We start from the raw sequence: 26,567 nt of genomic DNA on the forward strand, positions 1-26,567 counted from the left end.
CTATGTTGTTGCCCTTGTGGGCTCCGCCCCTGGCTCTGCCCCCTTGAAGGGAGGTATTTAGAGTAGCTGTCCTGTAGGCGGCTCTCAGTGCAGAACAGTCGCAGGCAGGCATTGTTCTAGTTGATTAAAGCCACTGTTCACTTCAACTCTCTGTCTCGTGTGAATTGATGGTCGCATCAAAACAATGGCTGAAATGTTCCACCCTACTCCCACTTTTCTGGTGGTGGAGGTGGCGTACCATTGTCCACCGGTGGGATCTTCTGCATCGGCAAATGTCAAAGACGTTTTGTGTTGTGCTTGCCTTGCCACTGGGGAACCTGCTGTGGGGGGGGAGGGGGGCATTGGTGTAGTCAGAAGATCTGAATAACAGGGGAAGGGCCGAAAAATTCAGCCCTTTATGTTAACAAAGACAATCTCTCTATTTTCATCAATGTAATTATGTCAAGGGGGCACAGTGTGCTTTAGGTGTGCACCTGGAGATGAATACCTGGAGATATTATAAAGAATATATTCCTGGTGTAGCCTTGCTTTGTTTTGACATTCACCTGCGTCACTAATATCTTGGGCAAAAGTTAATGTGAATGATGTACCGTCAATTACCACGAGACGAGAATGGTGAAACAATCGAGGCTTTATTGCACAAGATGTTGTGCCTCCTGCAGCTGGAACCAGAATGGGAGCAGCGCAGGAGAGCATACACTTTTATACGCTGCCCTCTGGGAGGAGTAGCAGGCTGGGATTTACTGTGGTACCTGTAATACAATGGCAGTACCGTAATACATGCAATGTGTTACCAGTGGTGTTTACTGATGTGTTGGGTGCTCTGGACCTGTGGAACACATATAGGCCACCAACACTTAAAATAGTGCAACACTATTTTATTAAGTCAGAAACTGTTGAACATACTTTCACTGTGGGTTAACACGATATTAGATTGAACTAAAGACCTATGCCTTGCCCTAACCAGTCTATGCACTCAGCACACGGTGAAGATCTGTGCTGCAGGCTGTGCGCTCTGTCCTACTAGGAGGCTGCAGCTCGAATGAGCGGGAACTCTGATGCCCCTTGTCTTTATAGTGCGTGTGCTCTAACTGGTGATTGGCTGCGGTGTTGTGTGTGTTGATTGGTCCCGCTGTGTGTCCATCAGTGTTTGTGTATCTGCACCATGATATACTGGTATATATTATGACATCCCCCCTTTTATAAAAGAATGTGTATGTGTGGCAATAAATAGTGTATGGTGAGAATGTCCTGAACTACGTGTGGGGTGTGAAGACATATTTACAGGACTACGCACATGAGAACTAAGCTATTTACATGGGAAGGTGCCTGGTGCAGAGAAGCAGTATGCAACAAGAATAACGAGATGAACACTGTATACAAACCAGGTAAACGATCAAACAAAGTAACGAAACAGTTCAGAATGTCTATAAGTCCGCAAAGTTCATAAATTTACTCTCTGAGGTGGGCGACAAATTCTGGTTGACCGCCTCAAGGGTCGGTCGAGAGCCGCTGGTTCAGGAGCGGGCTGGACTGTGTCAGAGTCAGGGGGATGCAGAGTGACAGGGATTTCTGCATAGTCCGTGGCGGGTCAGCAGGAGGGCAAGGCGACAGAGGAGGATCACGTAGCAAGCGTGGAACGAGACGAAGGGCGCGTCGATTGCGGCGCAGAATGGAGCCATCCGGTAGACGAACCAGGAACGAGCGGGGGGCCACCTGCCGAAGGACAACAGCGGTCGCAGACCAGCCACCATCCGGAAGATGGATGCGGACGTTGTCATCTGGAGCCAGAGCCGGGGGATCAGCTGCACGGGAGTCATGAGCCGTCTTGTGCTGTGCATGAGACAGCTACATCCGGTGAAGGACCGGAACGTGGTCGAGGTCTGGGACATGAATGGACGGCACGGTCGTCCTCAGGGTATGACCCATGAGAAACTGGGCTGGTGACAGGCCAGTGGACAGTGGGACGGAGCGATAGACCAGCAAGGCAAGATAGAAATCAGACCCAGCATCGGCAGCCTTGCAGAGGAGCCGTTTGACTACATGTACTCCCTTCTCTGCTTTGCCGTTGGATTGGGGGTACAGGGGACTGGATGTCACATGGGCAAAATTGTACCGCCTGGCAAAGTTGGACCATTCCTGGCTGGCGACGCAGGGGCCATTGTCCGTCATAACCGTGAGCGGGATGCCATGTCGAGCAAAGGTTTCCTTACAGGCACGAATGACTGCAGACGAGGTGATGTCGTGCAACCGTAACACCTCCGGGTAATTCGAAAAGTAGGCCACGATCAGGACATAGTCTCTCCCCAGCGCGTGGAACAGGTCGATGCCCACTTTGGTCCATGGTGACGTGACCAACTCATGGAGCTGCAGGGTCTCATGTGGTTGGGCCGGCTGGAAGCGCTGACAAGTGGGGCAGTTGAACACTGTGTTGGCTATGTCCTCATTGATGCCGGGCCAGTACACTGCCTCTCGGGCCCGCCGGCGGCACTTTTCCACGCCAAGGTGGCCCTCATGTAGTTGTTCCAGGATGAGCTGGCGCATGCTATGCGGGATGACAATGCGGTCCAGTTTTAGAAGAACCCCGTCTACTAACGCCAGATCATCTCTGACATTATAGAACTGAGGGCATTGGCCCTAAAGCCACCCGTCTGTTAGGTGGCGCATGTCACGCTGTAGCAAAGGGTCAGCCGCCGGCTCGCGGCGAATTTGGACGAGGCGTTCATCCGTTGCAGGTAGATTGGAGGCCGCGAATGCCACATGGGCATCAACCTGGTAGACAAATCCCGCTGGGTCACATGGAGTGTTGACTGCCCTGGAGAGTGCGTCAGCAATGATGAGGTCTTTGCCTGGGGTGTATACCAGCTGGAAGTCATATGGCCGGAGCTTGAGAAGAATACGCTGGAGGTGAGGCGTCATGTCGCTCAAGTCTTTCTGTATTATATTGACCAGCGGGTGATGGTCGGTCTCGACGGTGAATTGAGGAAGTCCGTAGACATAATCGTGAAACTTAACCACACCGGTCAGAAGGCCCAGGCACTCCTTTTCTATCTGCGTGTAGCGCTGCTCCGTGGGGGTCATGGCGCGTGACGCATATGCAACGGGGGCCCATGATGAGGCCTCATCACGTTGAAGGGGCACTGCCCCAATGCCGGATTGGCTGGCATCGGTCGAAATTTTGGTCTCTTTTGCTGGATCAAAGAAAGCTAAGACCGGGACCGTGGTGTGTTTTGTTTTGAGTTCTGTCCATTCGCGCTCGTGGGCAGGGAGCCATTGGAAGTCTGTCGTCTTCCGAACCAGGTTCCTGAGAGCCGTGGTATGAGAGGCGAGGTTAGAGATGAACTTCACTAGAAAATTGACCATGCCCAGAAATTGGAGGACCGCCTTCTTGTCCTCTGGTGTTTTCATAGCTGTGATAGCAGCTATCTTGTCCGCATCCGGCTGCACACCCAACTGGGAGATGTGGTCCCCGAGGAACTTGAGTTCCGTCTGACCAAAAGAGCATTTGGCCCTGTTGAGGCGGAGGCCATGCTCACGTATACGTTTGAATATGCGCTGGAGGCGACTAACATGCTCCTGCGGGGTGGTGGACCAAATGATTATGTCGTCGACGTAGACGCGAACATCTTAAATGCCTTCCATCATTTGTTCCATAATCATAAGAACATAAGAACATAAGAACTAGGAGCAGGAGTAGGCCATCTGGCCCCTCGAGCCTGCTCCACCATTCAATGAGATCATGGCTGATCTTTTGTGGACTCAGATCCACTTTCCGGCCCGAACACCATAACCCTTAATCCCTTTATTCTTCAAAAAACTATCTATCTTTATCTTAAAAACATTTAATGAAGGAGCCTCTACTGCTTCACTGGGCAAGCAATTCCATAGATTCACAACCCTTTGGGTGAAGAAGTTCCTCCTAAACTCAGTCCTAAATCTACTTCCCCTTATTTTGAGGCTATGCCCCCTAGTTCTGCTTTCACCCGCCAGTGGAAACAACCTGCCCGCATCTATCCTATCTATTCCCTTCATAATCTTATATGTTTCTATAAGATCCCCCCTCATCCTTCTAAATTCCAACGAGTACAGTCCCAGTCTACTCAACCTCTCCTTGTAATCCAACCCCTTCAGCTCTGGGATTAACCTTGTGAATCTCCTCTGCACACCCTCCAGTGCCAGTACGTCCTTTCTCAAGTAAGGAGACCAAAACTGAACACAATACTCCAGGTGTGGCCTCACTAACACTTTATACAATTGCAGCAGAACCTCCCTAGTCTTAAACTCCATCCCTCTAGCAATGAAGGACAAAATTCCATTTGCCTTCTTAATCACCTGTTGCACCTGAAAACCAACTTTTTGCGACTCATGCACTAGCACACCCAGGTCTCTCTGCACAGCAGCATGTTTTAATATTTTATCATTTAAATAATAATCCCTTTTGCTGTTATTCCTACCAAAATGGATAACCTCACATTTGTCAACATTGTATTCCATCTGCCAGATCCTAGCCCATTCACTTAGCCTATCCAAATCCCTCTGCAGACTTCCAGTATCCTCTGTACTTTTTGCTTTACCACTTATCTTAGTGTCGTCTGCAAACTTGGACACATTGCCCTTGGTCCCCAACTCCAAATCATCTATGTAAATTGTGAACAGTTGTGGACCCAACACTGATCCCTGAGGGACACCACTAGCTACTGATTGCCAACCAGAGAAACACACATTAATCCCCACTCTTTGCTTTCTATTAATTAACCAATCCTCTATCCATGCTACTACTTTCCCCTTAATGCCATACATCTTTATCTTATGCAACAACCTTTTGTGTGGCACCTTGTCAAAGGCTTTCTGGAAATCCAGATATACCACATCCATTGGCTCCCCGTTATCTACCGCACTGTTAATGTCCTCAAAAAATTCCACTAAATTAGTTAGGCACGACCTGCCCTTTATGAACCCATGCTGCGTCTGTCCAATGGGACAATTTCCATCCAGATGCCTCGCTATTTCTTCCTTGATGATAGATTCCAGCATCTTCCCGACTACCGAAGTTAAGCTCACTGGCCTATAATTACCCGCTTTCTGCCTACCTCCTTTTTTAAACAGTGGTGTCACGTTTGCTAATTTCCAATCCGCCGGGACCACCCCAGAGTCTAGTGAATTTTGGTAAATTATCACTAGTGCATTTGCAATTTCCCTAGCCATCTCTTTTAGCACTCTGGGAAGCATTCCATCAGGTCCAGGAGACTTGTCTACCTTTAGCCCCATTAGCTTGCCCATCACTACCTCCTTGGTGATAACAATCCTCTCAAGGTCCTCACCTGTCATAGCCTCATTTCCATCAGTCACTGGCATATTATTTGTGTCTTCCACTGTGAAGACCGACCCAAAAAACCTGTTCAGTTCCTCAGCCAGTTCCTCATCTCCCATTGTTAAATCTCCCTTCTCATCCTCTAAAGGACCAAAATTTACCTTAGCCACTCTTTTTTGTTTTATGTATTTGTAGAAACTTTTACTATCTGTTTTTATATTCTGAGCAAGTTTACTCTCATAATCTATCTTACTCTTCTTTATAGCTTTTTTAGTAGCTTTCTGTTGCCCCCTAAAGACTTCCCAGTCCTCTAGTCTCCCACTGATCTTTGCTACTTTGTATGTTTTTTCCTTCAATTTGATACTCTCCCTTATTTCCTTAGATATCCACGGTCGATTTTCCCTCTTTTTACCGTCCTTCCTTTTTGTTGGTATAAACCTTTGCTGGGCACTGTGAAAAATCACTTGGAAGGTTCTCCACTGTTCCTCAACTGTTTCACCATAAAGTCTTTGCTCCCAGTCTACCTTAGCTAGTTCTTCTCGCATCCCATTGTAATCTCCTTTGTTTAAGCCTATGGAACACTTCTGAAGCAGATATGATCCCAAACGGCATCCTGTTGGAACAATGTCTGCCAAAGGGGGTATTAAATGTGCAAAGTTTCCTACTGGATTTGTCGAGCTGGATTTGCCAGAATCCTTTTGAGGTGTCGAGTTTGGTGAAGAGCGTGGCGCGAGCCATCTCACATGTGAGCTCTTTGCGCTTGGGAATTGGATAATGTTCCCTCATGATATTGCGATTTAGATCCTTGGGATCAATGCAAATTCTCAATTCGCCAGAAGGCTTTTTTACACATACCATGGAACTGACCCAGTCGGTTGGTTCTGTGACTTTGGAAATCACTCCTTGGTTCTGGAGGTCCTGCAGCTGCTGCTTGAGGCGGTCCTTAAGGGGTACTGGGACCCTGCGAGGTGCGTGCACCACAGGCGTGGCATTCTGTTTCAATAAGATCTTGTAGGTGTATGGGAGCGTGCCCATGCCCTCGAAGACATTGTGGTGCTGATTGATAATGGCGTCGAGTTGCGCCCTGAAGTCGGTGTCCTGAAAGGCAGACGTGTCATCAGGAGAGAGAGAGTGAACTCTCTGAACTTGGTTCAACAGCTTGCATGCCTGCGCGCCAAGCAGGGAGGCTTTCGAGGAGCCCATGATTTCAAAAGGAAGGATGGCTTTGCGTGACCTGTGCGTCACTTCAAGTTGGCACGAGCCGCTGGCATCAATGGCATTGCCATTGTAATTTAATAGCTGGCAGGCTGATGGAAGGATGGCTGGTTTGACACGAAGGCTTTGGAGGTCGGACCGCGCAATGAGATTGGCTGGGGCACCAGTGTCCAGGCGGAATCGTATTTGGGACCAGTTGACCGTCAGGGTGGCACACCATTCATTGTCTGGATCGATGCTGTATGCCGATAGAGGCTGGATTCTTTGCTTTGGGGACACCCTGTTTTTTGTAACGATACCGACTCGAAAAGGCGCCTTCTGGTCCTTGGTGTCAATGTTGGGTAGTACGCCTGCATCGGACTCGGTGACCGTGTGTTGAATGGCCCAGACTTTCCTGCGAGGCTGGCTGAAGCGATGTGAGTTGGCAGGCTGAGCTGCTCTGCATAAGGCAGCATAGTGTCCAAGTTTGCCACATCTCAGGCATTGTCGGGATTTGGCAGGGCATTGCCGCTTTAAATGGGCGGAGCCACAGTTGCCGCATGTCGGAGCGTCAGTACATTTGCTGCGTCACCGCGCATGCGTGGTACGGTCGTACGTGGTGCGCGCCTGCGCATTTCGTTCGTCGACGTCGCCGTCCCCTCGTTTGGTGCGCGGGAGTCCGCGAAAAGCGCACAAAATGGCAGCCCTCATCCAGGCTGAGGCCCTGGAGTTGCACGATTGCTTGGACCCGTTCCGCCTCGTGGGGACGGACCCGTTCCGCCTCGTGGGACCTTGCCGCGCCGTTTCAGCCGCTTGGATGTGGGAATACCGACTTGTGGCATTTTCGTGTAGCACACAGGTCTCGATGGCGGTCGCTAGGGTGAGCTGCTTTACCTTGAGGAGCTGCTGGCTGGTAGACTGAACCTCGAAAACGATCTGGTCGCGTATCATGGCGTCGGAGGTGGGTCCGTAGCTACAGGACTGCGCAAGGATGCGGAGGTGAGTGAGAAAGGACTGGAAAGGTTCATCCTTACCCTGCAAACGCTGATGGAAAACAAAGCGCTCGAAACTTTCATTCACCTCTATGCTGCAGTGAGTGTCAAACTTGAGAAGGACCGTCTTGAACTTTGTTTTATCTTCATCATCCGCAAAGGTGAGAGAATTTAAAATGTGGATGATATGATCCCCCGGCCGTGGATAGGAAGAGAGCGATCTTCCTGGTGTCCGAGGCATCCTCCCGGTCTGTGGCTTCAAGGTAGAGCTGGAAGCGTTGTTTGAATATCTTCCAGTTGGCCCCTAGGTTACCGGTGATGTGGCGCGGGGGCGGCGGGCAGACACTGTCCATTTTGCAGGAAGACGGTATGCTGGTGGATACTTGCAGGGAGGTCTAAAAAGTTTGAATATCCCTCAACTCCTGGTATCATGATGTGTTGGGTGCTCTGGATCCGTGGAACACATACAGGCCACCAACACTTAAAATAATGTAACACTATTTTATTAAGTCAGAAACTGTTGAACATACTTTCACTGTGGGTTAACACGATATTAGATTGAACTAAAGACCTATGCCTTGTCCTAACCAGTCTATGCACTCAGCACATGGTGAAGATCTGTGCTGCAGGCTGTGAGCTCTGTCCTTCTAGGAGGCTGCAGCTCGAATGAGCAGGAACTCTGATGCCCCTGTCTTTATAGTGCGTGTGCTCTAACTGGTGATTGGCTGCGGTGTTGTGTGTGTTGATTGGTCCCGCTGTGTGTCCATCAGTGTGTGTGTATCTGCACCATGATATACTGGTGTATATTATGACATTTACCACATTCACCCCCTGTTTAAACAAAGTCCAGCGGGGGTGAAGAAAACATTACAGATTGAGTCTGTCGGGGGCTCTGACCCTCCCCTGCGATCGCCTCAGTCCTGGGGGTGGTGTGGGCGCCGATGTGGTCACCTGCGACTCCGGGAGCGTGTTGTCCTCTCCTTTGTCACCCCTTAGTGGATCCAGTGGGGGGACAGATCCTGCTGGGGTGGGGGCTGCGGTGAGGTTCGCTGGTGGGAGGGTGGGTCCCGTTCTCCCTCTCCACCTGCCCGTTTCCCCGGGGGTTGTAGCTGGTCGTCCTGCTCGAGGCGATGCCCTTGCTGAGCAGGAACTGACGCAGCTCATCACTCATGAAGGAGGATTTCCGATCACTGTGGATGTAGGTGGGGAAACCGAACAGGGTGAAGATGCTGTGCAGGGCCTTGATGACCGTGGCAGAAGTCATGTCGGGGCATGGGATGGCGAAAGGGAACCGGGAGTACTCATCAATTACGTTGAGGAATTACACGTTGCAGTCGGTGGAGGGGAAGGGCCCTATGAAGTCCTTGCTGAGGCGCTCAAAGGGGCGGGAGGCCTTCACCAGGTGCGCTCTATCTGGTCGGTAGAAGTGCGGCTTGCACTCTGCGCAGACTTGGCAGTCTCTGGTGACGGCCCTGACCTCCTCAATGGAGTAGGGCAGGTTGCAGGCCTTGACAAAATGGAAGAACCGGGTAACCCCCGGGTGGCAGAGGTCATTGTGGAGAGCCCGGAGTCGGTCCACTTGTGCGCTGGTACATGTACCGCGGGACAAGGCATCCGGGGGCTCATTGAGCTTCCCCGGGCGATACAAGATCTCATAGTTACAGGTGGAGAGCTCGATCCTCCACCTCAAGATCTTGTCATTTTTGATCTTGCGTATTGTTAAACATGAAGGCAACCGACCGTTGGTCAATGAGGAGAGTGAATCTCCTGCCGGCCAGGTAATGCCACCAATGTCACACAGCTTCCACAATGGCTTGGGCCTCCCTTACGACAGAGGAGTGCCGAATTTCGGAGGCATGGAAGGTGCGGAAAAAGAAAGCCACGTGTCTGCCCGCCTGGTTGTGGGTGGTGGCCAGAGCTACGTCTGATGCATCGCTCTTCACCTGAAAAGGGAGGGTCTCATCGAATGCGTCCATCGTGGCCTTGGTGATGTCTGCCTTCATGTGGTTGAAGGCCTGGCGGGCCTCAGCCGTCAGGGAAAAAACTGTGGACTTGATGAGTGGGCGGGCCTTGTCCGTATAATTAGGGACCCACTTCGCGTAATATGAGAAAAACTCCAGGCATCGTTTCAGGGCCTTGGGCAGTGGGGGAGAGGGAGTACCAGGAGGGGGCGCATGCGGTCGGGGTCGGGCCTTAGGACTCCATTTTCCACTACGTAGCCAAGGATGGCTAAGCGGTTGTGATGAACACGCATTTCTCCTTATTTAGGTGAGGTTAAGGAGTTTGGCGGTATGGATGAATTTTTGGAGGTCTGCGTCGTGGTCCTGCTGATCATGGCCGCAGATGGTGACATTATCTAGGTACGGGAAGGTGGCCCGCAGCTCGTACTGGTCAATCATTCGGTCCATCTCTTGCTGGACGATCGAGACCCCAATGGTGACGCCGAAGGGAACTCTCAGCAAATGATAGAGGCGGCCATCTGCTTCGAACGCAGTGTATTGAGGGTCCTCCGGGCGGATGGGGAGCTGGTGGTAGGTGGACTTCAAGCCTACTGTGGAGAAGACTCGATACTGCGCAATCTGATTGACCATGTCAGATAGGCATGGGAGGGGGTACGCGTCGAGCTGTGTGTCTGACTGATGGTCTGACTGTAGTCAATGACCATCGTGTGCTTCTCCCCAGTCTTCACTACCACCACTTGAGCTCTCCAGGGGCTGTTGCTGGCCTCAATGATCCCCTCTCGCAGAAGTAGTTGGACCTCCAACCTGATGAAGATCCTGTCATGGGCACTATACCGTCTGCTCCTAGTGGCGACGGGTTTACAGTCCGGGGTGAGGTTTGCAAAAGGTGAAGGTGGATCGGCCTTAAGGGTCGTGAGGCCGCAGGCGGTGATGGGGGGCAGGGGTCCGCCGAATTTCAAAGTAAGGCTTTGGAGGTGGCATTGAAAATCAAGACCTAGTAACAGGGCCGCGCAGAGATGGGGGGCGACGTAGAGCCTGAAGTTGCTGTACTCTATGCCCTGAACGGTGAGGGTCGCGACACAGTATCCCCGGATTTGCACGGGATGGAATCCGGAGGCCAGGGAGATTTTCTGGGTGACGGGGAGTACCGGGTGGGAGCAGCGCCTTCCCACTGCCGGGTGGATGAAACTCATCTCATGCCCGTTGATCTTCACCGTCGTCGTAGCGGTCGCGAGGTTGAGGGGCAAGACTGATCAAGGGTGATGGAGGCGAGCTGCGAAAGATGTTAGGAGGTCCCGGGCTGATCAGCGGTTGCGGAGGTATCAGCGGGCAGCGAATGGCCAGACGAGCAGGGGTCCTGAGGCACGGTCCAAAATTGCGCCAAAAATGGTGGCGCCCACGGGGTGCACATGGCGGGCGGCATCAAAGATGGCGGCGCCCATGGGCTGCACGTGGCCTGTGGTGGAGAGGATGGCGGCACCCCTGGATCGCACGCGGGGGGTGTAGCAATGCTGGGCCTGGAAACAGCGGCGACCGACCGGGCCTGGCAAACGGAAACGAAGTGGCCCTTCTTCCCGCACCCATTGCAGGTCACGCTCTGCGCCGGGCAGCGCTGCCTGGGATGTTTTCTCTGGCCACAAAACTAACATTTGGGCCCTCCGGAGTTGGCTGGCTGCCGCGCGGCGCAGGCTTGCGGTGTACTCGAGTCGGCAGCTGGTGGGACCCACGATGCCCACAAGGGTGCCGCGCGGTCGGAGGTGTAGGCCTCCAGATTACGGGAGGTCACTTCTAGGGAATTAGCAAGCTACACAGTCTCTGCAAGATCGAGCGTACCCCGTTCCAATTGTCGCTGGCGAACGTACGTAGACTTAATGCCCGTGACATAAGCGTCTCAGATTAGTAGTTCGGTGTGTTGGACTGCCGAAACTGCCTGGCAGTCACAGTTCCTACTGAGAATCTGTAGAGCCCGCAAGAAATCGCCCAGAGTCTCCCCCGGGAGTTGCCGTCTCGTGGCCAGGAGGTGCCTGGCGTACACTAGATTCACCGACTTAATGTAGTGTCCCTTTAGTAGCGGCATCGCTTCTGTAGGTAGACGCATCCTGGATGAGGGGAAAAACCTGAGGGCTCACCTGTGAGTAGAGGATTTGGAGCTTCTGTGGTTCCGAGAGTTCTTCAGTGGCTGCTCTGAGGTAGCCTTCGAAGCAGGCTAGCCAGTGCTCGAAGGTGGACGTGCATTGGCTGCGTGAGGGCTCAGCTCCAGGCGATCAGGCTTGATTAAGATGTTCATCTTTTAAAATCTTGTGCAATAAATTGATGTACCGTCAATTGCCACGAGACGAGAATGGTGAAACAATCGAGGCTTTATTGCACAAGGTGTTGAGCCTCCTGCAGTTGGAACCAGAATGGGAGCAGCGCAGGAGAGCATACACTTTTATACGTCGCCGGCTGGGAAGAGCCAGCAGGCTGGGATTTACTGTGGCACCTGTAATACAGTGGCAGTACCGTAATACATGCAATGTGTTACCAGTGATCTTTACAACAGTGAACAAGGAAAATCTCACCCATTGGCTGGAATGCCACTAGGGTGGAGGTCACTGCAACTTGTAATACACCCATCCAATGTCTTGGTTAGTTGAGGGAACTGGCTCACTAGTGAGTGATGGCAGGAGGGAAATTGTGGGGTGGGGACTGCAGAGGAGGGGGTGTAAAAGGGTCAGCAACAAGGGCAGGAAGTTCGCTCTAAGCAGGCCCACCTCTTCCCGATGCCAGGTCTTTAATCAGGCACTGAATGCCTTTTTATGAGGAACTCCACTCCCTCCCATAACTCCACGAGCAACCCCAACAGGATTTGCTTTTGTAATTTTTTGGGCTCCCCGCTTAGCAAGTCTCCCCCACATAAGCCACTGGGTGAATAATAGCAGCGGCAGGTTGAAACCCTTAAGGAGGCAACCTATCCTTGAAATACAATGTGGAAAAGTGTGAGGTTATGCACTTTGGAAGGAGGAATTTAGGCATAGACTGAAATCAGAAGCACAAAGGGACTTGGGAGTCCTTGTTCACGATTCTCTTAAGGTTAATGTGCAGGTTCAGTTGGCAGTTAAGAAGGCAAATGTAATGTTAGCATTCCTGTCAAGAGGGCTAGAATACAAGACCAGGGATGTACTTCTGAGGCTGTAAAAGGTTCCGGTCAGACCCCATTTGGGGTATTGTGAGCAGTTTTGGGCCCCATATCTAAGGAAGGATGTGCTGGCCTTGGAAAGGGTCCAGAGGAGGTTCACAAGAATGATCCCTGGAATGAAGAACTTGTCGCATGAGGAATAGTTGAGGACTCTGGGTCTGTACTCGTTGGAGTTTAGAAGGATGGGGGGATCTTATTGAAACTTACAGGATACTGCGAGGCCTGGATAGAGCGGGCGCGGAGAGGATGTTTCCACTTGTAGGAAAAACTAGAACCAGAGGACACCATCTCAGACTAAAGGGACGATCCTTTAAAACTGAGATGGTTCCGGTTGCGGCCATGCCTGAATGGGTCGCACGTTCGGCAGCTCCCGCCGGGAACGGACTTTAGGGCTCTCTAGAGGGGCCCCAACGGCACTTGTTCGACGGCTTCCAGTGTGGGAAGGTGACAGCAAGGTCCCCCCGACAGTGTATGGATTGGACCAGGAGTGGAGCGGTGAAAAAAGGGATCTTGGAGCAGCGAAAAGTGAGAGGGAGAAAAAGCAAGATGGTGGCGGGTGGAGACCAAGCAGCATGGGCACAGTGGTCACAGGAGCAGCAGGAGTTTCTTAAACGCTGCTTTGAGGAGCTGAAGACAGAAATGCTGGCGCCAATGAAGGCGGCGATTGAGAAGCTAGTGGAAACCCAGAGGGCCCAGGGGGCGGCGATCCGGGAGGTGCGACAAAAAGCCTCGGAGAATGAGGATGAGATCTTGGGCCTGGCGGTGAAGGTGGAGGCACACAAGGCGCTGCACAAGAGGTGGGCGGAAAGATTTGAGGACCTGGAGAATAGGTCGAGGAGGAAGAATCTTCGGATTCTGGGTCTCCCTGAAGGAGTTGAGGGGCCCGATACCGGGGCATATGTGAGCACGATGCTCAATTCGCTGATGGGCGCGGGGGCCTTCCCGAGCCCCCTGGAGCTAGATGGGGCTCATCGGGTCCTGGCAAGGAGACCCAAGGCCAACGAGCCGCCAAGGGCTGTAGTGGTGAGGTTTCACCGCTTTATGGATAGAGAGTGTGTCTTGAGATGGGCCAAGAAAGAGCGGAGCAGCAGGTGGGAGAACACGGAGATCTGAATCTACCAGTACTGGAGTGCAGAGGTGGCCAAGAAGAGAGCTGGCTTTAATCGGGCCAAGGCGGTGCTCCATCGGAAGGGGGTGAAGTTCGGTATGCTGCAACCAGCGCGATTGTGGGTCACATTCCAAGATCGGCACCACTATTTTGAAATGCCTGAGGAGGCTTGGAGCTTTATACAGACTGAAAGGTTGGACTCAAATTGAGGGTCTGTGGTTGTGGGGGGGATGTCTGCTGTATATATGGTTTTAACCACGTGTAGGGAATGTTCGCTTGGTTGGCTGCTGGATGGGGATGGGTGAAAGGATTTGATGGCGAAGCTGTGGGAGAGTGTGGGCGCCGGTGTTGGAGGGAGGGGAGGCCCGGGGATGGGGGAATTGAGATAAGGCCGCAAAAGGAGCTGCGCCAGAGGGGGCGGGCCTGGCTCAGGAAAGCGCGGGCTTTTTCCCGCGCTAGGGAAGGACGGCGGTGGGGGTCGGAGGAGCGCACACTGACTGAAGGGGAGGGGGGATTCCCACACTGGGGGGGTTGATGGGAAGGCGGGAGAGGCCGGGGTCAGCAGGAGTCAGCTGACTTACGGGAGTGTTATGGGGGGAGCAAAAGAGTTAGATATGGATCTAGCGGGGGGAGGGGGGTGTATAGGGTTGCTGCTGCATTGGCCAATGGGGAACTGGAAATAGGAGAGGTGGTCGGGGCGGGGGTCTGCCGTCTGGGGGACTGGAGGGTACGGGAGGTGCGGGCACGTGACTGGCCTAGAAATGGAGATGGCTAGTCGGCGGGGGTGGTGAGAAGCCCCCCAATCCGGCTGATAACTTGGAGTGTGAGGGGCCTGAATGGGCCGGTTAAGAGGGCCCAAGTGTTCGCGCACTTAAAGGGACTGAAGGCAGACGAGGTCATGCTTCAGGAGACACATTTGAAAGTGGCAGACCAGGTCAGGTTGAGAAAGGGATGGGCAGGACAGGTATTCCATTCGGGGCTGGATGCGAAGAACAGAGGGGTTGCAATACTGATGGGGAAGCAGGTGTTGTTTGAGGCCAAGAATATTGTAGTGGATAATGGAGGTCGATATGTGATGGTGAGCGGTAGGTTGCAGGGGGTGTGGGTGGTACTGGTAAACGTATATGCCCCGAACTGGGATGATGCCGGATTTATGAAGCGCATGCTGGGTCGGATTCCGGACCTGGAGGCAGGGAGCTTGATAATGGGTGGGGATTTCAACACGGTGCTGGATCCAGCAATAGATCGCTCCAGATCTAGGACGGGGAAGAGGCCGGCTGCGGCCAAGGTGCTTTGGGGGTTTATGGACCAGATGGGGGGAGTGGATCCATGGAGGTTTGCTAGGCCCCTGGCCAGGGAATTCTCATTCTTTGCCCATGTACATAGAGCCTACTCCAGGATAGATTTCTTTGTTTTGAGTAGGGCGCTAATCCCGAAAGTGGAAGGAACAGAGTATTCGGCCATAGCCATCTCAGACTACGCCCCGCACTGGGTGGAGCTGGAGTTAGGAGAGGAGAGGGACCATCGCCCGCTGTGGCGTCTGGATGTGGGATTACTGGCGGATGAGGAGGTGTGCGGGAGGGTGCGGGGGTGCATTGAGAGATACTTGGGGGCCAATGATAACGGAGAGGTGCAGGTGGGGGTAGTCTGGGAGGCGCTGAAGGCGGTAGTCAGGGGAGAGTTAATCTCCATTAGGGCCCACAGGGAGAAGAGAGAGGGCAGGGAGAGGGAGAGGTTGGTGGGGGAGATCTTAAGGGTGGACAGGAGATATGCAGAGGCCCCCGAGGAGGGGCTACTTAGGGAGCGGCGAAGCCTCCAGGCGGAGTTTGACCTGTTGACCACAGGGAAAACAGAGGCACAGTGGAGGAAAGCACAGGGGGCGACGTACGAGTATGGGGAGAAGGCGAGCCGGATGCTGGCAGACCAGCTCCGTAAGAGGGTGGCAGCGAGGGAGATAGGTGGAGTTAAGGATAGCAGGGGGAATACGGTGCGGAGTGCGGAGAGAGTAAATGAGGTATTTAAGGACTTCTACGAGGAGCTGTACAGATCTGAACCCCCAGCGGGGGAAGAGGGGATGCAACGATTTTTGGATCAACTGAGGTTCCCGAGGGTGGAGGAGCAGGAGGTGGCTGGTTCAGGGGTGCCAATTGGGTTGGAGGAGCTGGTTAAAGGATTGGGGAACATGCAGGCGGGGAAGGCCCCGGGGCCAGATGGGTTCCCGGTCGAGTTTTATTGGAAATATGTGGACCTGCTAGGCCCGTTGTTAGTGAGGACTTTCAATGAGGCAAGGGAGGGGGGGACCCTGCCCCCAACAATGTCCGGGGCGCTGATCTCGCTGATTCTGAAGCGGGAGAAGGACCCACTGCAATGTGGGTCGTATAGACCGATCTCGCTCCTCAATGTGGATGCTAAGTTGCTGGCAAAAGTGCTGGCTACGAGAATTGAGGACTGTGTCCCTGGGGTGATTCATGAGGACCAGACGGGATTTGTAAAGGGCAGGCAGCTGAACACTAATGTGCGGAGGCTCCTCAACGTGATTATGATGCCATCGGTGGAGGGAGAGGCGGAGGTAGTGGCAGCTATGGACGCGGAGAAGGCCTTCGATCGGGTGGAGTGGGAGTATCTTTGGGAAGTGTTGCGGAGGTTTGGATTCGGGGAGGGGTTTATCAGTTGGGTCAGGCTCCTATATAGAGCCCTGGTGGCGAGTGTGGCTACGAATCGGTGGAGGTCGGAGTACTTTTGTCTGTACCGAGGGACGAGGCAGGGGTGCCCCCTGTCCCCCTTGTTGTTTGCATTGGCAATCGAGCCTTTGGCCATGGCACTAAGGGAGTCCAGGAAATGGAGGGGGTTGGTCCGAGGGGGAGAGGAACATCGGCTGTCGCTGTATGCGGACGACCTGTTGCTGTATGTGGCAGATCCAATGGAGGGGATGGTGGAGGTCATGCGGATCCTAAGGGAGTTTGGGGACTTCTCGGGCTATAAGCTCAACGTAGGGAAAAGTGAGCTCTTTGTGGTGCATCCAGGGGACCAGGGAAGGGGGGATAGACGACCTACCATTGAAGAGGGCGGAAAGGAACTTTCGGTACTTGGGAATCCAGGTGGCTGGGGGCTGGGGGGCCCTGCACAAGCTCAATTTGAAGCGGTTGGTGGGGCAGATGGAGGAGGATTTCAAAAGATGGGATGTGCTGCCACTCTCGCTAGCGGGCAGGGTACAGTCAGTTAAAATGATGGTCCTCCCGAGGTTTCTCTTTGTGTTCCAGTGCCTTCCCATTATGATTACCAAGGCCTTTTTTAAACGGGTAGGTAGGAGCATCATGGGTTTCGTGTGGGCAAATAAGACCCCGAGGGTAAAGAGGGTGTTTCTGGAGCGTAGCAGGGACAGGGAGGGCTGGCGCTGCTGAATCTGTGCGGCCACTATTGGGCAGCCAACGTGGCGATGATCCGTAAGTTGGTAATAGAGGGAGAGGGGGTGGCGTGGAAGAGGTTGGAGATGGCGTCCTGCAGGGGCACGAGCCTGAGGGCGCTGGTGACGGCACCGCTGCCGCTCTTGCTGACAAGGTACACCATGAGTCCGGTGTTGGCGGCAATGTTGAAGATCTGGGGGCAGTGGAGACGGCCTAGGGGCGAGGTAGGAGCCTCGGTTTGGTCCCCGATTCGGGAGAACCATCGGTTCGTCCCGGGAACGATGGATGGGGGTTTCGGAGCTGGCATCGGGCAGGGATCAGAAGAATGGGGGACCTGTTTATAGATGGGACGTTTGCGAGCCTAGGGGGCTGGAGGAGAAGTTTGGGTTACCCCCGGGAAATGCGTTCAGGTATATGCAAGTGAGAGCGTTTGTGAGGCGGCAGGTGAGGGAATTCCCGTTGCTCCCGGCACAGAGGATTCAGGACAGGGTGAGGGCAAGTCTCGGCGATCTATCAAGAGATGAAAGTAGAGGAGGTTTCGGTAGAGGAGCTAAAGGGCAAGTGGGAGGAGGAGCTTGGGGAGGAGATTGATGAGGATCTGTGGGCTGATGCCCTGAGTAGGGTTAACTCCTCTTCCTCTTGCGCCAGGCTCAGCCTAATACAATTCAAGGTTACTCACAGAGCGCATATGACAGGGGCGAGGTTGAGTAGGTTCTTTGGGATGGAGGACAGATGTGGGAGGTGCTCGGGAAGCCCGGCGAATCACGTCCACATGTTCTAGTCGTGCCCGGCACTGGAGGGGTTTTGGAGGGGTTTCGTGAGGACTATGTCCAAGGTGGTGAAAGTCCAGGTCAAGACGAGTTGGGGGTTGGCACTATTTGGGGTAACGGTCGAGCCGGGAGTGCAGGAGGTGAAAGAGGCCGGTATCCTGGCCTTTGTGTCCCTGGTGGCCCGGCGGAGGATCTTGCTATTATGGAAGGACGCGAAGCCCCCCAGTGTGGAAGCCTGGATAAATGACATGGCAGGGTTCATTAAGTTGGAGAGGATAAAGTTTGCCTTGAGAGGGTCTGTGCAGGGGTTCTTCAGGCGGTGGCAACCGTTCCTGGACTATCTCGCGGCGCGCTAGGAGGAGGTCAGCAGCAGCAACCAGGGGGGGGTCTCTGTCGGGGGGGGGTCTCTGGGCGGGTGGGAGGGGGGGTTTCCCCAAGGGTACTTTTGAATGTTATATGGGGAGGTTAATGTATGTGTGAGAAACCCAATGTATCAGTAGTTTATTATTTTTGATTGTGATGTTTGTGTTCTTCTTTTTGTTATGGGGGGGGGTTTATTTGTTATAAAAATTTTGTTGGAAAAATTTGAATAAACATATTTTTCTTAAAAACTGAGATGAGGAGGAATTTCTTCAGCCAGTGGGTGGTGAAACTGTGGAACTCTTTACCGCAGTAGACTGTGGAGGCCAAATCACTGAGTGTCTTAAGACAGAGATAGATAGGTTCTTGATTAATAAGGGGACCAGGGGTTATGGGGAGAAGGCAGGAGAATGGGGATGAGAACCTATCAGCCATGATTGAATGGCGGAGCAGACCCGATGGGCCGAGTGACCTAATTCTGCTCCTATGTCTTATGGTTTTATGGTCTTATGGTCTTATGCTGCGCAATTAAATGGCGCACAATCAAATTTGCCTTGGGGGGCGGGGGCATAAAATTCCAGCCATTGTGTGTTGGCTTGTACTACAAGAAAGAAGGGAGTGTGTTTGGGTGGCCTAGAAGATGATTTAAAGATGTGCATGTCATGGTTGGGTCGTGACAACTTTAGCTGAGATATATGGGGCGGGATTCTCCGACCACCCGCTGGGTCGGAGAATCGGCGGGGGGCGGCGTGAATCCCGCCCCCGCCGCCTGCCGAATTCTCCGGGAATCGTGTCGTGCCGGTCGGCGGCCGCTGGCAGCGCCCCCCCCCCCCCCCCCCCCCCCCGGCGATTCTCCGGCCCGCGATGGGCCGAGTGGCCGCCCGGTTTTTGACGGTCCTGCCGGCGTAAATTAGAGTAGGTCCTTATCGGTGGGACCTGGCGGCGCGGGAGGACGGTGTACCGTGGGTGCACTCTATTCTTCCGCACCGGCGGCTGTAGCGGTCCGCCATGGCCGGTGCGGAAATTAAGCCCTCTGCACATGCGTGGAATGACGCCAGCACACGCTGGTGCTCCCGCGCATGCGCCAACTCGCGCCAGCCGGCGGAGGCCCTTCGGCGCCGGTTGGCGTGGCGCCAAGCCCCATCCCCGCCGGTCGGCGGGGCTCAAACTGCTCCAGGGCCGGCCTAGCCCCTAAAAGTGCAGAGGATTCCGCACCTTTGGGGCGGCCCAACGCCGGAGTGGTTCACGACACTCCTTCCCGCCGGAGTTGCCCGCCCCGCCGATTACGGCAGAATCCCGCCCATGAAGTGAGAAAAGTAGTAATACAATGTTAGAAATAGCAGCGTGACTGCAGCAGCAGGAGGCGGAGAAGGACTGAAATCTGGTAGCAATAGGTAGCATGAGGAGTGGTGAGACGGGAAGACTTAAAAGTGCAGAGCTGTGTAATCGAGAAATAGTTCTGCACTCCCCCCTACTCACTGCCCCTCTTCACTAAACTTGATCAGGTGGGCAGTTACATGTGCCTATAGCTGGGATTTTTAATGTTATTATTCACGCTAATCAATGCAAGCAATTGTAATTGTTATTCTTGAAATGGATCGAGGAACTGAACAGAAAGGAAAATAGAAAAAGTTACCTTTCTACATCTTACCTGGTGCTATTATACAACTTTTGTAATGAATTTCAGGGACAAAAGATGAATCAAAAAAAGGTGGTGAAAAATCAGATTTTCATTCTTGTCACAAGCTAAAAGGTATGTAAAAATGCATGTATATGGTAGTGCTTCAAACTATATGTCATTACTCAGCAATCTCTCTGTTTACTTGTCAATGTAATTATATTCACGAGTTATTACTCTACATTTTTTATGTATGCCATTAGATGGACATTGGAGAATGTTACTATCTGTATCCATACAATTTAATATGTGCATTTCCTTAGTTCTTTGTCCTGCTCAAAAATTATTTCAGTGGCAGCTTCTGACAGAAAATTTGCCTTAAATTAATTGTTCCAATTTCTATGACATCAGCTGATACTTGAGAATTTTCCTTCCAAACATAAATTGATCCTATTTTGGAATCCATGTTGATTTTACCATAATCCCGATCATTGTCATTTCTCCAATTCCTATGTGCCTTGAAATAATTTAGGCACGAATGATTGGCAAAATATGGAGGAATTATTAGGATATCCTGAGGGTATTTGGTACTGGTTTTCATGATAATTCCTACAGGTACAATGATACTTGCATATTGATTGGGTGGAAATCCTTTCTGTTCATATCAACCATGGAGTTACTGTGGACACCACAGGGCACCCCATCACCAACAAAATAAAAAATGATCTGTTCAGCTTATACCTATATCCATCGTGAAAATAAATGAATATGTTATGCCCTTCATGCATACACTTGTTATTTGATTTAATTGAATTTATATGGACAGCAGATCAGGTGATCTGGCCTGCTCTCCAGTGGTCGCTTAGAAGGAGCACCCAGTAAAAATTATCAATGCAGTGTTGACTTCTGCGCTTATGTGAAAAGTCATCTTGTTGAAGAAATCTGCAGGTTGGCTCGGAACAGATGGCGTAGCACAGTGACAGTCTTGTTCATGAAATAGAGGCATCATTCTCTGCAGAGCTTACTCCTAAAAACCTCTATGGGCAAAATGTTATATTCCCCCACCAGCAGGTTTACAGGCAGGAGAGTGGGCCTAACATTCCTTGGATGGTCTTCCTAACAGCCTCCTGCCCACCCTCGCCTCTGCAATGTTACGATGTGAGTGGCAAGGCCCAGCCTGGCCAACCCGTCCTTGTCCCAATTGAGACCCTTAACTGGCCAATTAATAACCACAATGCCATTTTTCTGTCCAGCCTCAATTTTTATGCTAGCAGGAGGAGTTTAGTGACAATTGGGAATGCCCAGGCCTAGATCTACCTCACAACAGATATTTGAGCTCCTAAATAGCATTTTTACTTCACGATCAGCATCAGCCCTTGACAGGCTGTGGGTTCTGGATGCTATGCCCCTTGATCCTGGAAGGATTCCAGCTTGTCACATGCTGAACACCAATCATGTCACAATAACATAGCAATGGGATGAACTTACATCATAGTGTGAGGTCTGTGTTACAGGTGTGTGCTGTGGAGAAGAAATGGTTCCTCTGCTTCTGTTTTGAGACAACATTATCTGCTCTGTGGTTTCATTACCCTTTTCTACCTTGCCAGGATTAGGAATGTTTGATTTTTTATTGATATTAGTAGGGAAAATATTTAGTTATAGATGTACTGGTAGATACAGGTTTGTTTGTGTTTAATAATATTATTGTTATCCTTAAAAGAGATTGCTTCTTTCACCGATACTATTCAAGAGGAATTCATGTCCATTCAGAAAGGTAAATATTTATTAGATATTTTACAATTTCTCCCATTCTTTTTCACTTCATTACCTTTTTAATTTTGACTGAATTTGTTTTTGCTGTCACCTAAATATGCAGCAGTGGCTGTAACTTACCAATTTTGGATGACTTCAACCACTTTAGGTTATTTAAAATTGGTGACTGCTTTCTCTTTCTCCCTTCTAAAATGTTCTCCTGCCCTTGCTTAAGTTCTCAAACCTACTGAAGATATTACAAACAAAATACTGTTGATATTTAAAACCTGAAATAAAACAGAAAATGTTGGAAATACTCAGCAGGACCCCATTTGTGGAAAGAGAAATAAAGCCATAGGCTGCAAAATTGGATTCAGCGATACCAGCAGTGCTATGAGTGCCAGTCTAGGTGAAAATGGCAGGTGTGTCCATCCCTAATACTTTTAACACAGTCCACACCAATTAATGTTTTCAAGAGTAATATAGCATGAGCATCCCATCAGTGTGCTGTAAATATGCAAAGTAGACAGGCCTAAAATGTGCATGTTAGGTGGATTATCCATGCTAAATTGCCCCTTAGTGACCAAAGATTAGATGAGGTGGGGGGGGGGGGCTCTTTTGGGGGCTTGGTGCAGACTTGATTGGCCAAATGGCTTCTTTCTGCACTGTAAGAAATCTATGGTTCTATCATGCCAGCCAGTGTCCAATGCTGATTTGATGCACAACCTGCCATTTCCAACCTCATTAATGCTGTGAACACCTCTTATATATGCACCGGTGAATCACAGAATCTTTACAGTGAAAAAGGAGGTCATTTGGCCCATCAAGACTGTACTGGCTGTCTGAAAGAACATTCGTACTTGTTTTACGTCCCTGTCTTATCTCCGTAACCTTGCACATTCTTTCTTCAGCGTTCAGGCTCATGAAGGCCTCATACCCATGCTATTTACAGCTGCCGTTATCCAATTTTCAGGGGAGATGCCTTTGACTTCTTCCTGCTGCAGAGTCTTGCAGGCATTGATAAAAGTTCTTACAATCAGAGGGAATGAGTAGAGTGAAATATTCCACAGTTCCATACTTTACCAGCCCTCCGTTACAGATGATCATGGTATCCTCTTGGCCAAAACCCTGAAATGAAAGATTCTGTAATAAAACAACCATTCCATATCAACTGTATCCAATTATTAATCTAATGACATAGAATTCTCAACCACTGACCATTGTGTCTTCCTTTAGTGTCTGTTGTGAACTGCAGCATGGAGCAGTGCTGAATTTCAATAAGGGGCATTGCCGATAGCCTTGCAGGATAAAGTCGGGCACTTCTAGACCTTGAAGTCCTGGTTGAAGACCGTACTACCTCAGCATATGCAATCTTAATTTGGGCAGCTGACTGACAGTCAACAGTGGCTGCGCTGACTGAATGGCAGCGGTGAGAGTTTGACTGTTGTCATCTTGAGATGTCTCCATCAAGCCATTGCTATTTCCTCAGAAGGACACCTTAACAATCTGAAAAATTTGCAGACTTATAGATTACTGGACTGATATGAAACTTGCAAATCCCTTTGAGAACTGCCATCAGAAGTTTGAAGAAAGTCATCTGAATCTGCATGGCAGCAGACTGTGCTTCCAGAATGGCAAGCAGCTCCTGACCCCAATCTGTGCTTCCATTGCAGCATTCAGACATTGTACGGCCATTGCCTGTACTTCAGGGGAAGCTAAGACATTAATTAGTCTTCAGACTGCACCATCACGGGGTTTGCAACGGTAGTCATAAAGTTGGCCAGAGCCTCCATGTTGGAAAGAATGCTGCTTGACAGTAAACAGTGGTTCCCTGCCAATGGACAAAACATTTCTCTGTGCCTGCCTTTTCCTAAATGCCACCCCATTGAAGTCTTCATCTGAGTCCCCTGTAGCAGAATTTTTTTACAACCTCAAGGGCTGTCTATTCTCCCTACCCTGGTTCAGCCATTCGTGTCCAATATCTCCCCATGTGTCACCTATAAACTACCCTATAAAGTAAATGCGGTGCCAGTATCTGAACAAGTGACTGAATGTCAGGTAAAGTTATTATGCTTCTTCATCAGAATCTGCTCTTCCACTCTGCTTTGTTCTCAGGCATCACTGGTTGGGCAAATAGCAGTCCTTGTGTAACTGAAAGCATATATGCATAAGGGGAAAGATTAGCATGAGAGAGAGGCTGTTTGGGGTGTGGTTTGGAGGGGAAACAAGAGGCACAAGTTTACATCTGTAGCTTATATATTGTACCAGATTCAGGGATGAAATTGATGGGATTTCAAGGTTTGTGAGGAAGAAATATACCATCATCCTGAATTACTTCATGATCGTAAATTTCCAGGAAGCAGAGGTTGTAATCTATGGTTGTATAGTTGGATATTAAAAATAAGACATAGATTTAGGGAGTTTGGTTTTGTGTAAGGAAGGGTAACATTCAAGTTAGAATCATGTTAAACAAAGGTGTTTGCATGTTTGGGGTGTTTGGTTTCAGTTCAAACTGTGCCTGTGTTGTACTTATGGCATGAAAGTAAACAAAAACTTGGGGAAAGAATAAGCTGTTGCTTAGCAACCAGGACCCATTTTCAGATGAAAGAACTGCAGTGAAATTCTCTGTTCCTGAGACTAAGGGCGCGATCTTCTGGCCTTGTTACACATGCGCTGAAGCATAACGAGGCAGCTGAATAGCGGGAGAGGCCAAAAACAGGTACCGGGGGAGATGCTAAACAGTTTGGGATGCAACTGGCCTCTCCCATAGGTGAAATCGGAATCTTGCCATAGCATGGCGAGAAACCAATTATCACCACTTAGGCCCCATTTCCATACAATTAACGAGAGCCACCTGTCATCCAACGGCCTCCTGTCATTCACCGGCCTCCCCAGCAAGTGCACATGCTGGCGCAGATTAGTACACCTTTTTAAAAACGTGAACCTCGCCCACACCTCTTACACTTATCTGCTACCCCCTGTAAGAACCGACTCACTCTCCCCCGAGTCATATGCACTCTGATTTTATTTTATTTTATTTATTATTGTCACATGTATTAGTATACAGTGAAAAGTATTGTTTCTTGCATGCTGTACAAACAATGCATACCGTACATAGGGAAGGAAGGAGAGACTGCAGAATATAATGTTACAGTTAAAGCACGGTGTAGAGAAAAGATCAACTTAATACGAGGTAGGTCCATTCAAAAGTCTGATGGCAGCAGGGAAGAAGCTGTTCTTGAGTCGGTTGGCACGTGACCTCAAACTTCGGTATCTTTTTCCTAACAGAAGAAGATGGAAGAGTGTATGCCCGGGGTGAGTGGTGTCCGGGAATTATAGATAGGAAGGCTGGTTTGCGTGATGGATTGGGCTACATTCACGACCTTTTGTAGTTTCCTGCGGTCTTGGGCAGAGCAGGCTCCATACCAAGCTGTGATACAACCAGAAAGAATGCTTTCTATGGTGCATCTGTAGAAGTTGGTGAGAGTCGTAGCTGACATGCCAAATTTCCTTAATCTTCTGAGAAAGTAGAGTCGTTGGTGGGCTTTCTTAACTATAGTGTCAGCATGGGGGGACCATGAAAGGTTGTTGGTGATCTGTACACCTAAACACTTGAAGAGCTTGAACCTTTCTACTTCGTTCCTATTGATGTAGAGAGGGACATGTTCTCCACTATGCTTCCTGAAGTCAAAGACAATCTCCTTTGTTTTGTTGACATTGAGGGAGAGATTATTATTGTCGCACCAGTTCACCAGATTCTCTATCTCATTCCTGTACTTTGTCTCGTCATTGTTTGAAATCCGACCCACTACGGGTGCACCACCTTAAACTGTACCTGGCTCATCCTTGCACATGAGGAGGTCCCGTTTACCCTACGCAGTGCCTCACTCCATGCTCCCCAGTTGATTTACCCTCCCAACTCCACTTCCCATTTATCTTTGACACTACTCACGGTTGACAGGTCCTTTGGTGGGGCCCAGTACTTCCTCATCTCTGCGGCGTCCGCCAGCCTCCACATGCATGACCGCCCTGTCCTCGCCACATGAGTCACCTCCAGGGCCTTCTCCTCGAAGCAGGTGAGGATTTTCAAGTCCGGCACCCCAACGCCAGTCTGGGCCCTATCCCTACGATAATGGGAGAGCTTTTCCTGAGGGGTCATAGGGAGGGCATCATTAGCCACACACATGGTTGAGTTGTGGGGGGGAGGGGCTGTGTGAAGGGAAGGTTGGGGTGGAGGGGGAGTTGAAGGGTTGGATGCAGGGAGTGCTGAAGGGGGAGGGGATGAAGGGAGGGTTGGAGTACACCTGGGGGATACTCCCTTGGGGGTTGAGGTGTGGGACATTGCTGTCTACTCAATCTGGCTGCCCGGTGTAGATGGTTGACCTTCTTCCAAGCTGACTGCTGCTGCCACCTCATCCCAGGCAGCACTGGCTGCCTTGTGGCTCACCTTCCAGGACCCTCGGGGGAACAAGACATCAATCCTGGCCTCCACAGTGTCCAGGAGCCTGCCAAGGTCAGCATCGCCGAATCTTGGGGCCGGGCTCCTCGGCACCATTGTTGTGAGCTGGCTGGGGTTAGCTGAGCAAGTGCAGCCTAAGTGCTGTTGTTAGTGGGGGACTGGTGTGCGCGGTCCCGGTGAATCAGCTGGCATTCGGGGCGGGAAGCCGGTGAGGCCTCATTAAGTGGACGAATTAACGTTCAATAGAGTTTCCGGCAATTCCCGCTCGCTACAGCAATTGGACATTTTTCTGGAGAATTGCGCCCTAAATGTTGATGGTAAGGCAGGATTCGTGGATTTCTACGACAGCAAAACTGGTGCCGCACCTGGACCGATTCAGCGACCTGAGGGGCTAGCACCAGCACCACCATGGAACACAATTGATTCAAATGGGGGAGGTGGTGGCATAATGGGATTGTCA

The 26,567-nt window shown here is 51.0% G+C and overlaps 1 protein-coding gene across 1 annotated transcript in view; it reads left to right on the top strand.

The window, feature by feature from the left end:
• The window catches only part of LOC140414008 (uncharacterized), an 82,222-nt gene extending 58,861 nt beyond the window's left edge, over nucleotides 1–23,361 (top strand). Inside the window, exons 10-12 of the mRNA XM_072500953.1 lie at nucleotides 19,966–20,031; nucleotides 21,617–21,670; nucleotides 22,885–23,361. Of these exons, the coding sequence (XP_072357054.1) occupies nucleotides 19,966–20,031; nucleotides 21,617–21,670; nucleotides 22,885–22,919 (155 nt within the window). The 3' untranslated portion in view covers nucleotides 22,920–23,361. The remainder of the gene's footprint in view (nucleotides 1–19,965; nucleotides 20,032–21,616; nucleotides 21,671–22,884) is intronic.
• Nucleotides 23,362–26,567: the final 3,206 nt, after the last annotated feature.

This window comes from Scyliorhinus torazame, chromosome 1, assembly GCF_047496885.1.
Source record: "Scyliorhinus torazame isolate Kashiwa2021f chromosome 1, sScyTor2.1, whole genome shotgun sequence".
Taxonomy (NCBI): Eukaryota; Metazoa; Chordata; class Chondrichthyes; order Carcharhiniformes; family Scyliorhinidae; genus Scyliorhinus; species Scyliorhinus torazame.